At 47.4% G+C, this 13,138-nt stretch overlaps 1 protein-coding gene across 2 annotated transcripts in view; it reads right to left on the bottom strand.

Moving 5' to 3' along the window:
• The window catches only part of NUP107 (nucleoporin 107), a 528,088-nt gene that overhangs the window by 207,528 nt on the left and 307,422 nt on the right, over nucleotides 1–13,138 (bottom strand). For both annotated transcript variants that reach the window (XM_085653472.1, XM_085653473.1), the window contains exon 20: nucleotides 10,438–10,476. In XM_085653472.1, the coding sequence (XP_085509598.1) occupies nucleotides 10,438–10,476 (39 nt within the window). The remainder of the gene's footprint in view (nucleotides 1–10,437; nucleotides 10,477–13,138) is intronic.

Genomic DNA, 13,138 nt, shown 5'->3' with positions numbered 1-13,138 from the left:
CTTTATCTGGTGGAGCCGAACAGAGAGCTGCAGGGTTTCTTGAACTCCTCTGGGCAGCCTGCATTACTATTGAGTGCAGAAGAGGATGCCCAATCAGAAATCAAGGTAAATTCTCTGGCGCTATGTATTTTTTTGTCAAGACAAGAAATAACAGCTGCTACTGAAGTTGGAGTTCTCATCAATTTCAGATTTTCCCAAATATGATTGACTATGGGAATGGACTTTACTGATTTCCTGGCGGAACCCTTAAAGCCCTACACAAAATAATCCATTTATTTAACTGGTATTGGAGGTCAAAACACTTTGAGGCCCAATATCCTCAGGAGGAGAACTAGAAGGTGGTGCCGTGAGAGAGGCTGAAAGGTGAGCTATCTAATCATCCCATTCATGCCCCGAGAACGAATGATCCCGAGCAATTCTACCCTCTTTGTGTTGATCATCACACCATCACTTTATATATAATCATCATGAATCGTGAGTGATGGCAAGACTCTTGTATCAGAGCAAGGCATATTCCTTTTTGGGGGTTCTTTCTGCAAATGCTGTAACCAGGAGGCACAAGGAGATTCAGTACGTGCTGGAGTAGCCTGAGGATTTGATACTGCAGGAGCACTTGCTTCCAGAAATCTCTGATAATAATCGTCAAGCATGTGACAAAGGAGGAGGAGCCTAGCGCGTAACCAAGATGGCCGCGTAGGCTCAAGGCTCCCGAGGGCCTCCGCAACCTCCCACGTCTATCCTGAATTAATCCTGGTTTTGTCGACGGGCTTTTGTTGATGAGCTTGATCTGAGGTGCCATCCGTTCTCCAAATTCAAATCGGGCTCGGGGAATCGGAATGGTTGCGATCTGAAGTTTACGGTCTGCTCCTGCCTTGGTCCCGAACTCGAGTTGGTGAGGTGCCCGGGTACGAAGTGAACAACAGCGGCATGCAGGGCCTGGCCTGTCACGTACCCCGCACTTTCGCTTTCGTTTTTGAACCTGTTTGCTGACATCGGCTGAGGGACCTTGATGTTCCAGAGGAGCGTGGATGGCGGAGTGTTTGGCCTGGATCTCGGACTATACACAGGCTACAGTCCGTGACGGCTGTGGTCCCTTGAATTAGCTGTCTGGTCCCTACTCCTGTGCTGGCAGGTGCCGATCTCAGTGGTCACCGGACGATGGCGGCGAGACTGGACGGTAACAAGCAGAAACCCAAGAATACCCGTCGGGGAGTTTACACCCAGGCTAATAACATGGACCGCTATGCGCAGACAAAGGGATCCCCTGGTGGGTCGCATAAATCGCCGGAAAGGTCCAAGGCTGGCTCGGGCCTATCTGCTGACTTGACTTTGATAGACGTCATGGGCGCCATTGAGGAGATGAAGGCTGCAGTGGGTCAGCAGTTTGATACCCTGGCTCGTAAATTGGATGCGGTGCTGATCGATGTAAATCTGGTCAGGGCGGATCTGTCTAAAACGAATGAGCGGGTCAATGCTTTGAACCACACTGCGTCGAGCCTAACTGTGGACATGGCCGCCCTGCAAACGGAGGTTCGTAGGTTACAGCTGGCCAGTGACCTAACTGACCGTCGACTTGAGGATTCCGAAAGCAGGGCCAGGCGGAACAATGTTCGTATAATTGGGGTACCGGAACGATCGGAGAACCCTGCTGCTGACCTTTTTGTGGAGGATCTGGTGGTCAACCATCTCGCACCCAAGGGGCTGAGCAAATTCTTTGCGGTGGAGCGGGCTCACAGAATTCCGGGTGGTGCGCCGAAAGTGGGTGCCCCCCCGCGGCCTATAATTGCCCGACTTTTTAACTTTCGGGACAGAGATGCTATTGTTCAGGCGGCGAGGGTGAATGGGCCGCTGAAGTTTGACAACTCTAACGTCAGCTTCTATCCAGACTTTACGCAAGCGGTCCAAAAACAACGACTGGGATTCTTGGGCGTCAAACGGCGCTTGAGGGACATGGAGCTGAAATATGCGATGCTATTTCCGGCCAGGTTGCGGGTTGAGTTCGAGGATCGCTCGCACTTCTTCGACCGGCCGGAGGCGGTTGGAGACTGGTTGAATACCCTGCCTCGGAGTCGAGGTCGGGATGGTTAGACGGCGGAGAGTGGCGAGGGTTCGGCGGAACAGGACTAGAACTTTGGTTCCCGGTGATGGACTAGGCTGGGGACGTTTTGTACCTTAGCTCTATGGGACTCAAGTTTGGTGCAATATGCCCTTCAAATGCTCGGAGGTTGTGGGGAGCATATTGGGGCCCTTTCCTCCTTCAGGGGTTGTTTCCTTCAGGGGTTGTTTTTGTGGTTCAGTATATGTTAGGGCGACAGGCACACTGCAAGTTGGGGGGGCTGTTTGGGCTCAAGCAGGGGTGCAGGGAGGGGGGAGTTGTGGTTGGGATATTGTGGGGGAGGGGGGGTGTTGGGGACTGTTTGTTTGTTTCACAAGGCAATGTGAGGTTAGCTGCTGATTTGTCCTGGTTGTGTTCTCCGGGATGTGGGCATCATGCACGGGAGCGGGGTGGGGGGTAAGGGATTGAGAATACTTTCGTGGAATCTGAACGGACTGGGGAATAGGATCAAGCGCGGGGTGGTGTTGCAGTTTTTGAAACGGATCTCGCCCGACATTGTTTTCCTGCAGGAGACACATCTGATTGGGAACTCCTTCCATGCCCTGAATAGGCGGGGCTATCGCCTTGCTGTTCACTCTGGTTTCACTTCTGGCTCTAGGGGAGTGGGTATCTTGGTCAGGGCCTCTCTCCCGTTGGAGGTGGACGAGGTGCTCCACGATGATAGAGGGCGATATGCAGCATTGGTGGGGAGATGGGAGGGTAGAACTGTTTCGCTCGTTGCTGTTTATGTGCCACCGGGATTGCAGACGGCTACATTTGCTGATTTGGGGCGTTTGGTCCTGGGACTCCCTGGGGGGGTTCTGGTGTTAGGGGGTGATTTTAATGCTGTTGTATCCGGTATAGAGGACCGTCACCCCCCCAGGGATCTCCCTAGAGCCCAGGCCTGGCTGGGTGGCTTTCTAGATACTTTAGGACTTATAGATTGCTGGAGACTGATGCACCCGGGACGGGCACAATACACCTTCCACTCGGGGGCCCACGGGAGTCTCTCGAGATTATATACTTATGCCGGCGTACCAGGCTGGAATGATCGGGGAGGTGCGTCATTTGGCCCGAGGTATTTCTGACCATTCCCCTCTATTGTTGCAGATGGAGGTTGTTCCTGGGGCAGAGGGAAGAGTAGCGCCAATTAACCCCTGGTATTTACGTAACCCTAATATTCGCGCGGAACTGGTTAAGTCCATTGATCACTACTTCAACGATAATGTAGGGTCAGTGTCGTCTGCTGTCTCCCTATGGGAAGGTTATAAAATGGTGATCCGGGGACATCCCTTGTCTCTTATTTCCCATGCTAGGAGGTGCGGGAGGGAAGAGGTGGTTCGCCTGGAAACTGACATAGCTGAGATGGAGGGGGATTTGGAGCGGGGTGTTACGGATGAGAAATTGCACGTTCTCAGCCTTAAACAGTCAGATTATAGAGCGCTGGTCACGGATGCTGCTAAAAGGATGAGTAGAGAGCAACAAGGACGACTGTATGATGTGGGAGATAAGGCCGGAAAGTTGATTGCTTGGTTGGACAGGAAGGAGAGAGCGAGTAGAATGGTGCCGGTTGTGGAGAGAGTGGATGGCGTGTGTGTGACTGACCCGGTAGAAATTGTTGACTGCTTCGCGGATTACTTCCGTGGGGTATACTCTCCGGTCTCTGGGCGCTCGGAGGACTCTCATCTGTTGCTTAGAGATATTGCATTGCCGTCCCTCTCGGAGGCTGATAGCATATTGATGGAGGCGAAGTTGTCGCCGGATGAGATTGCTCTGGCCATTCGCTCGATCGCTTCTGGTAAGGCCATGGGTCCCAATGGTCTTCCCATTGAACTATATAAGTTGCGTCCAGATAAGATAGCACCGTATCTCCGTGACATGTTCCTCGCTGCACGGGCGGCGGGCAACCTCCCCCTTGACCAACGTCTTGCCACCATAGTTGTGATACATAAAGAGGGGAAGCCGCGAGACCGCTGTGCCTCCTACAGGCCTATCTCGTTGTTGAACGCGGAACCCAAAATTCTGGCTAAGGTTTTGGCCAATATTCTGGTTCGGGTCGTGGGCGACTTGATTCATCAGGACCAGTCCGGTTTTATACCTCATCGTAATACCGCCCTGAACCTGAGGCGGTTGCATGGCGTGCTTGCTAGAGCGGAGTTTATGCGTGAGCCGGCCATCTTGGCGTCTTTGGACGCTACCATGGCGTTCGATACTTTAGAGTGGCCGTATATTTGGGCTGCGTTAGCGAAATTCGGGTTTGGCCCTGAATTCATTGGGTGGGTAAAATTACTTTACGCTGACCCATTGGCGCAGGTTGTGGTGAATGGTAGGGTGTCGGCTCCCTTCGCGCTGGGGAGAGGTACGCGACAGGGTTGTCAGTTGTCGCCCCTCCTCTTTGCACTTTCTTTAGAACCTCTCGCTGCCTGGTTGCGTTGGGAGCCGTCGTTGCGGGGCATTAGATGGACGCCGGAATTTGAGGACCGTGTCTCCCTTTATGCGGATGACATCCTTCTGTATCTCACCTCTCCTCGACAGTCGCTAATTGTATTGGTGGACGTATTGAATTCCTTCGGTCGTAATTCTGGCCTGGTTATCAACTGGGCCAAGTCATGTGTTTACGTCCTCTCGGGCGAGGCCCCCCTCCTGCCGCGGGGGTGCCCTATTCAGATTGCTACATTGGGGTTCAAATATTTGGGAATCTTCATATCACTGGACCCCGCAGTCCGCTATGAGCGAAACCTTCTCCCTCCACTCCAGCGATTGAAGGCCGACGTCGCGAGGTGGCGACGGCTTCCGCTCTCGCCGCTCGGACGGGCGGCATTGTTTAAAATTATGTCGCTGCCTCGCTTCTTGTACGCTTTACAAAATACGCTAGATGTCGTGCCGGCCCGTTACTTCCGTGAGGTGGAGGGTCTTCAGCGCCAACTGTTTAGGGACGGGCTCTCGCCAAGTTGACACTCCCTTGGTATGATGGGGGTGTTGCCCTCCCCGATATTAAAAGATACTATTGGGCGTCTCAGTTGGCGGCGGTGAACCACGGGATATACGGTCCTGCTTTGAATCCGGCCATCGAGATGGATAAGTTATTACTTCCGGGCGGGGATTACAATAGGGCACTGTATTCGGCGACTCCGGATGCACGGTTGACAGGACCAACGCAAGTTGCGGTACGCGTGTGGCATGCGGCGAATGCTGCGATGGGGTGGAGGGATCGCTTGACTCGAGCGACGCCGTTGTATGCCTCCCAGCGCTTGGGTTGTCTGTGGAAAACGAAAGGCTTTGAGAAATGGGATATGATTGGTAAAAGTAAGGTGGGTGACCTCTGGGCGAAAGGGTCCTTTAAAACTTTTGAAATGCTCAAAACTGAATACAAATTAAATGATAGGGAGTACTTCCGATATGCAAAGGTCTACCATGCGCTGTGTTCGGTTTTTCCAGATGTTGCTGCTATCCCAGAATATTCCCCGTTGGAAGATAGAGTGTTAGATGGCTATGTGCCCGACAGCACTATTTCTCTGATCTATAAAAAACTTATTAATGATCGTACGGACTTGCTGACCCATCTGCGGGAGGCGTGGACGGCCGACGGATTGGAACTGGACGATGAGGATTGGGTATCGGCGGTGGCCTCCCCGAAAGAGGTGGCGATCCCGGCCCGCCTTAGATTTGTGCAGCTGAAGATACTCCATAGAGTGTATGTCACAGGGCCTGGTTTGATACGTATGGGTTATTCGAGGGATGGAATGTGTAAGCGTGGCTGTGGCTTGTTGGGTACCTTTCTTCATATCCTATGGGAATGTTCGGAGGTCGTACGATTTTGGAACGGGGTACATACTGTAATGGAGGAGGTCACGCATGTCGCTTTGTTACCAGAGGCCAGGAGGTGTTTGCTGAATGTCTGGGAACCAAATGACTATAATGCGGCGCAGACGCAGTGGGTGACTTTGGGGTACATGGTGGCTAAGCGCAATATCGCACAGTTGTGGGGTTCCCCGAGGCCGCCTACGATTTCGGTATGGAAGGAGAATATGGATTGGTGTATGTTCAGGGAGAAGACGGTGTATGGGGCGAGAGGCAAGCCTGGGAGGTGGACTAAGGTGTGGGGTCCATGGAATTCCTATCGTGGAAATATCTACGCTCCGCCTCTGCCGCGAGAGGTCGACGTCGCTTTGTCCCCCTAGCCGCACATTCTACGTAATTGTGTATGCTTTGTCCTCTTCTCCGCCGCCCCCCACTACCACCTCCTGTCAAGAGTTATTCCAGATAACGTGGATCTTCCCCCGTCCTGGGGAGCGCACGCTGCTATTTTGGACTCTCATTGCCTTGTTTGTGTGTTATTGTTTGTTTTTTAATAGAAAATATTAAACCGTCCTTTTTGATCACCCTTGGACTATGGCCGCGGCCTGTTATATGTGCTTACGAACTTTCGGGAGCTTTTGCTTCTGGCTCATTTGAATGTATGGCGTTGCCTTGCTGGCTCCCGAGCTTTCTAGCGGCCGGCCCTTGTGGTTGTAGGCCCTTGTTTGTATCTTTTTAATGTGTAATAAAGGTTTCTTAAAAAAAAAAAAAAAAAGGATGTGACAAAGATGTGTCGCCAAAGAGATTGGTACTCTGATGATATTCTTCCACTGCTTCCTCATAGGGATAATGGTCTTGAAACGATTCATAGTGACGATATTTCTGTGTACTTTGGAATGAGAAATTTCGTTCATAGTAGGAGGATGTGTCTTTAGCTTGATACGACTCTTCGTCATCCACCTCCTGACACTTTATATTTATCTGCGTGGGGCTATATGGAAGACAGAAAGGACTATCATTATCTGCATCATCTGCTTCTAGCAGGTGCACAGGTGGAAGCAGTGACATGCTACTTGGGGAGGACTGATGCGGTTGCATAGTCACAGGAATGCCCTCTTCAGTTATCAAGATTGATTATTCCTGCACCGTCAACCATACCGTTGATAGAAAAGGCTTTTTATGCCTGTATGAGCCCTGGTCTGGGCTGTAGGCATTTTCGGCTTCGCCGGCAAGGTGGTAGTCGACGAGAGCACAGTGTACTGCTTCGACAAAGTCAATGTTTTCTTAGGCGAGGATGGAACTGTTGTTGAGGTATGTCATAAACGTGCTCAAAGCAGTCATCGTTGCGTTGCAGAGGCTGTGGTTGACAGTTTACTCGACGACTCAATGGTCGTCAACGGCTTAGTCTTCTACGGCGGGTCAGTCGTCGATTTTGATTTTTGAGAAGACGATGACTCCTTGAAGGGAGAAGCTGACTCAGAGGCAGTCTTCTCATGTCTTTTTTAGAGAAGGAGAGTTTGAACCTCCTTTTTTAACGAAGAATCAGTCTCTGCTGATTTCCTATGATGTTTAGACTTTTTTTATAAGACTCTTCATATTAGGAATGTCCCACATCTTTACCTTTTCTAGTGGTTGTAGATGGTTCCTGGTTTTCCTCACCAAATACAGTATCCACTGAGGCTTTTTTTTTTTTAACGAAGCCAAAAAGTAACCTTGCCTCTCTAGCTTTTAAAGACTTCACTGAAAAAGTCCTGCAATGTTTACAGACTTTCGGCTGAAGCTGAGGATATAAACAGTATAGGCATTCTTTGTGTGGGACTTTAGAAAATAATCTTGGTTTGCCACAAGATTTACATGGCATAAAAAGTCTTATTAGACCCATCTTACACGATTGATAGCCAGCAATCCAGATACTAGCTACCTAACTGCTGCGTGTGGAACAAATCTGAAGTTGACAGGTCAAAAGTTGACAGGATACACTTTAGAACTGAGACAAGCTCAGGGAGACTCCCTCACACACGACGTGTGGTTAAAGATTTGAGGTATGTTTGGTTGCAGGGAAAGAATGCTCCGGGAACTGCGATCTGATTGGCCGAGTTTTGGTTCTAGCAAAACAATGGGAATTATTAACAATGTCACTTCATTTTGGTGTTGCTTTACATGCTATGAAAGTTTCAATACTGGAAAATAACTGCTTAACCTGCAGTAGAATGGGCTCTGGGCTTACCCAAAGAGTTATATTGGCATTCGGTCAACATGTGGCACAACTGAAGCTATCTACCAGGCTAAGGAAACCAGATGACTCCATTTCATAAAGGGTGCAGTATGCGGGTTTCCAAGAATTTTTGTTTTTTACAAATCATCGTTTTCTGGTGTGCAAGTTTAGTATGATCAACTGCTGCGCTGTGTTCTTGGTGGCATGAGCCAACTGATAATCTTACATTTCACTATGGATTACTTAGATGTTGACAAGCCTATAAAGATAACAAGATAGTTTGAGCTCCTTCAACTATTCAAATACTGTTGGTTCGCTCAAGGTAATATTCATGTCCCTCTTCACATCTAGGGTGTGATATGAGATCTCTGATGGAAAAGAAATATTAAAAAGTGTTTTAAAAACCAATAGGTCCCACCTTGTTGATCTGTTGGCTTTGCCAATGCTTTTTGGTGATGCTAAGCAACTTCAACTAAGTGATTAGAAAAAAATAGAAAAAATAAACAAGATGCGATGAGACAGCCACTCCTGTGTGGCTATGTGGCGAGGTATATGCATGCATGTATGCATGAATGAGTCACCACGCTTGCACGCACTTTTTGTTTTTATGATCCATGATGGGAGATGACTCTTGGACCAGTAAACAAAAATCAAATACTATTTGAGCGAAAGTACTTTTTGCATTACAGAGTGGCCTGGAAGCAAATGACAGCTGCCAGACTCTCCAGAAAACATGCAATAAAAACATACTGCAAAGGGTAGGGGAGTAACAAGGGAGCAAATAAGGACCAGATGGGAGGAGCATAATAAGGAATCAACAGGAGTGGAACTGAGGGAAATAGCAACGTGGAGAGCAAGAAGAGACATGCACTCTCATGGAATGCTTAAAGAAGAAGGAAAATGTAGTTAGCAAAATGGGAGCATGGACAAGACAGCAAAAGGATTCCACGGGAGAGTCTAACACAAAAGAAGGAAGGCAAGCCATCATATAAGAAGGAAGCAAATGAAAGTGAGAATAAGCAAGGTGCAGCTTTAAGACCGCTGCAAAACATTTGGTATGGTCCACAAGGTGTTCCGAAAACAGACAACTAAAAGTTATCTGTATGTTAGACAAAAAAAAGGATGGAAAAAATGTTTGATTTACAGGAATACTTAACATAACCTTGGTAAATCAGGAAGAGTGATCAGACACTTTGTAGAAAACTGCACATGGTTAGTGCAAAGAGGGTGTAGATTACATGAAGGGAAATATTGCTCCCTTTCAAACTCTCATAATTAGATCAGCAATGTACTTCAATTTTAAGATTGATTCTTGTCAAAAACAAGTGAGAGAGGTTACTAAATAGATCATAGAACAAAAATAAAAGGAAGTAACTGCCTCTTATGATAGCCCAAGGGGGTTCAGTTAAGCCATGTGCATCTAATGGTGTTTCACTCTCCTTTAATTTCTGGAGCGAGTCACCATCATTGACGCAAGAAAACTGTGTCAGATCCTGTAATAATCAAGCAACCACCAGGATATCACAGATGGCGAGCATGGATTTTACACATTCCTCAGTATAATACACAACCAAAGCAGTGCATACATTGATTGTCGAGATTGAGCAGAGAGATTTGAACCCCATAAAACTTCCAGTCTTGCAACAAGTTATTGCAGTACATAAAGGAAACAAGATTTGCTGAAGTAAAGTCATAAAGAGGAGAGCTACCTCACCATCGAAATAAAAGAAAATCAAAATGTGTATGATCTTAGTTGGCTCCTAGACGACAGGCACTTAGACAGTCTGACTTGTGGAAATAAACAGATCTACATGGTGAGGACGCACATGCAAGTGGGGCATAGGTAGGTGATGTGTATATACTCATAACGCTTAGTATTAGTCGTGTAACTCTGATGCAATACATTAATGGTATGAAATACTGGGTTTATGAATGAAGAGAAGCTTGGATGAAAGCATAAGCAACACACACTGGTAAAGTTAAATTGTTTGACTAGAATTGTGAATCCTAGTTATAACATTTTTTAAAAGCCTGCAGCAGCGGTGAAGAGAAATATAAAACACTGTTTTCAGAATACAATGCATCATGCAGACCTAAACTCCATCTTTAACATTTTCTTTCTTTTATACCATAAAAGGCTCAAGGCCCAACTGTCTTTGTGCCATTTATTGTCATTCATGCTTCCACCATAGTAGTTATGTTCACATGTTTTCGCCCTCCCCTGCTTTTTAATTATAGAGTGCCAACACTGCATATTTGTACCAGAATGGATGACTACAAAAAAGCATATTTTGTAAAATACAACAGAGATTAAAAACTGGAATTTTACCTCTATGTAGGCCTTTAAAACTTCGACAGAAACTTCTTCCTATAAATGAAAAACAAAGAACCCGTAAGTAACTAAAAAACACAATGTATTTTAGATGGGAATTAATCCCTGGAGCTTTAGATCCTGAGCTTGATTGCTTTTCTTGTGGCTGCTAACACAAAATAATAAAATGTTTGTCTGGACTTGCATGTAATTGAGACTGCATTGACTAATGTGATATCCCCCTCCTCTCTCGCCCCCTCCCCTTCAATAACTGGACAATTTTTTAAATGCACTTTTGCTCACACCTTCGTCGCCTGTTGCGGTTTACTTTTTCTTTTTTAAACATAGGCTGCCCCCTTGTCCTCCCCCAATGTTGCCCAGAGTTTTAATCTCAGTGGTCTACCGAATGTGAAGAAAGTGATTTATTACATGTTATGGTTCTGGGACCCCCACGTCTAATAAAGTGACAATTCAGTACCAGATACGATCAGGTTCATTTGTAAAACCTTAGCTCAGTCCTCGTAGCTGCAGCTCTGAGTGATCAGGCTTTTCAGGCTGCACTTCAGCTGTCAGTGGTGATCAGACATTCTTGGCTACCACCTCGCCAAGGTAGGCTTCTTCAGCTTTTATGGCCCTGTGGCTGTAATAGGGAGTTAGACAACAGTCTCTTGGAGACACATTCTCTGTCTGGGGATCAGGGATGACTTTTCCTCCAGCAGGACACTACAGGCCCAACCCTTTCTTTGCTAGCCCAAGGTGCAGCTCAGTCTTAGATGCAGGTCTAGGGAACTTTAGGGCAGTCCTTCAGTCCGCTCTCCAGTACAGGGGTGGTCAGGGTGCCAGAAGTGATACTTTTATGCCGGTTTTGAACCCAGGTGGCATTGGACAGCTAACTAGCCAACTGGGATATCAGGTCCCTCCCACTTGATGACAACATTCTGCCAAGTGTAGCATCCATCTATCGCAGAGTGCACTGTTCTACCCACTCCAACATTGCAGAATGTTTCTTTTGTGTTTGGAGCTCCATAGCCCATCCAAGAGGTGTGGCCACCCGGGGCTTAAACACCTATGGAAAAACATTTTGGTAACTGCTTTCCCCTCTCTGACGGAGATGCCAACCTGTCTGCTAAAATATATGAGCAGCCTCTCGTGTCTGACCACGGTTTGCCCTTCAAATGCAGCCTTCCCTTTGAAACTCGCTATTTGGGCTCACACCCCGTTTCCCCATCAACCAAGAAGGAGGACACAACTCTTCCAATGGCAGGGCATCTTGTGTTTCTTCCTGAGAGTCGTTCACACCTCCCTCCAGGAGGGCAGAAGGCCGTCTAGAGGACAGCAGCTTGTGAGCAACGTAAAGGCACACTGGAAATTTTGGGCAACACAGTGGAAACTTTCTGAAGTTGCCATTTGTGCAAAGGTTACACCACATTCGACTTGATCAACAAATCCGGTTAATGTAACAATTCTTTTGCTATCTTGAAGTACCATATTTATTAGTCCCATTAAAATAGTTAGCACCACTGAGTTGCCTAAAAGATGAAGTATTTGCCAAACACCTGATGCCAACCACAATAACATTTTACAAGATGGTCACGTAGACAAAAGAGCACAAGTATCTCAATATACACGAACAGCCGCAACCTAAAAACAATTACTTTTGTTAAATCCACCAACAAGAACATTAAGTATTAAAGCAGTTATTTGTCATTCAAGGTAAGCTAAGGCACACTTATCCAGTTCAACCTACACAGACTCAAATTTCTCTTACTAAGTCATGCGTCTAGCATTAGCCAATAACCATCTTACAATTGGCCTTCTTAATGCCAGGTCAATCCCTAAACACACTAATGAGAGTTGTGAAATGGTCAATGCAATTGGCTTAGACATACCAATTGGATACAGAAACTTGGTTGAAGTCTAGCATGGATGCATGCATCAAGGAGTTTTCCTCATTATCTCATCTATGCATACACATACATATTGGAAGGCAGTAAAGGGGGAAGAGAGGTAGCTACTTCTATCTCTAAATTAATTATTTTTCAATTCTTCCTTCCCCTTCTTGCAAAGATTCTAAAACAGTCACTATTAAGATACATCTTAACACAGATAAGCTCATAACTTTATGCCGGAAAGTGCCCCCTTTTGACATGGTCACTGTGAGAAAGTGCCATCTTTCTTGCATGGTATGCCCCCACTTTTTGCTGAATTGATGAATGTACTTTGACTGAGTGTACCCTGGACTCCTGCCAATCAGGTGCCCAGGGCCCATGTTCCTTCCCTAAAAACACAAAACCCAAATTGACAAACCCTGGCCACATGTCAGCCCCTAGTAAATGGTACCCTAGGTACCCAGGGCCTTGTGACCAGGGAAGGCCTCTAAGGGCTGCAGCACTTATTGTGCCACCCTTAGAGGCCCTGTACCCTTACACACACACACTGCCCTTGCAGGCTGGGTGTCTGGGTGCAAGACAAAACAAAGAGTCGACATGGCACACATACCTGTGTGCCATGCCCATCACCTACACTGCCATGGCATATATCAGCCACCCCTCTAGCTGGGTGCCCTATGCCAATGGTGTGGGCACGGGAGCAGGAGCCCTGTGCCCCTACAGTACCCAGGTCCATTCCTGGGCACTGTAAGTGCAGTGCTGCCATTTAAGAGTACAAGGTGCTGAGAGCTCGTCAAACACGAACTCCACAGCACCATAATGGCAACACT

This window comes from Triturus cristatus, chromosome 4_1 (genome assembly GCF_964204655.1).
Source record: "Triturus cristatus chromosome 4_1, aTriCri1.1, whole genome shotgun sequence".
Taxonomy (NCBI): Eukaryota; Metazoa; Chordata; class Amphibia; order Caudata; family Salamandridae; genus Triturus; species Triturus cristatus.
Note: the sequence above shows the minus strand (reverse complement) of the source record. Positions and strands in the feature narration are given on the sequence as shown.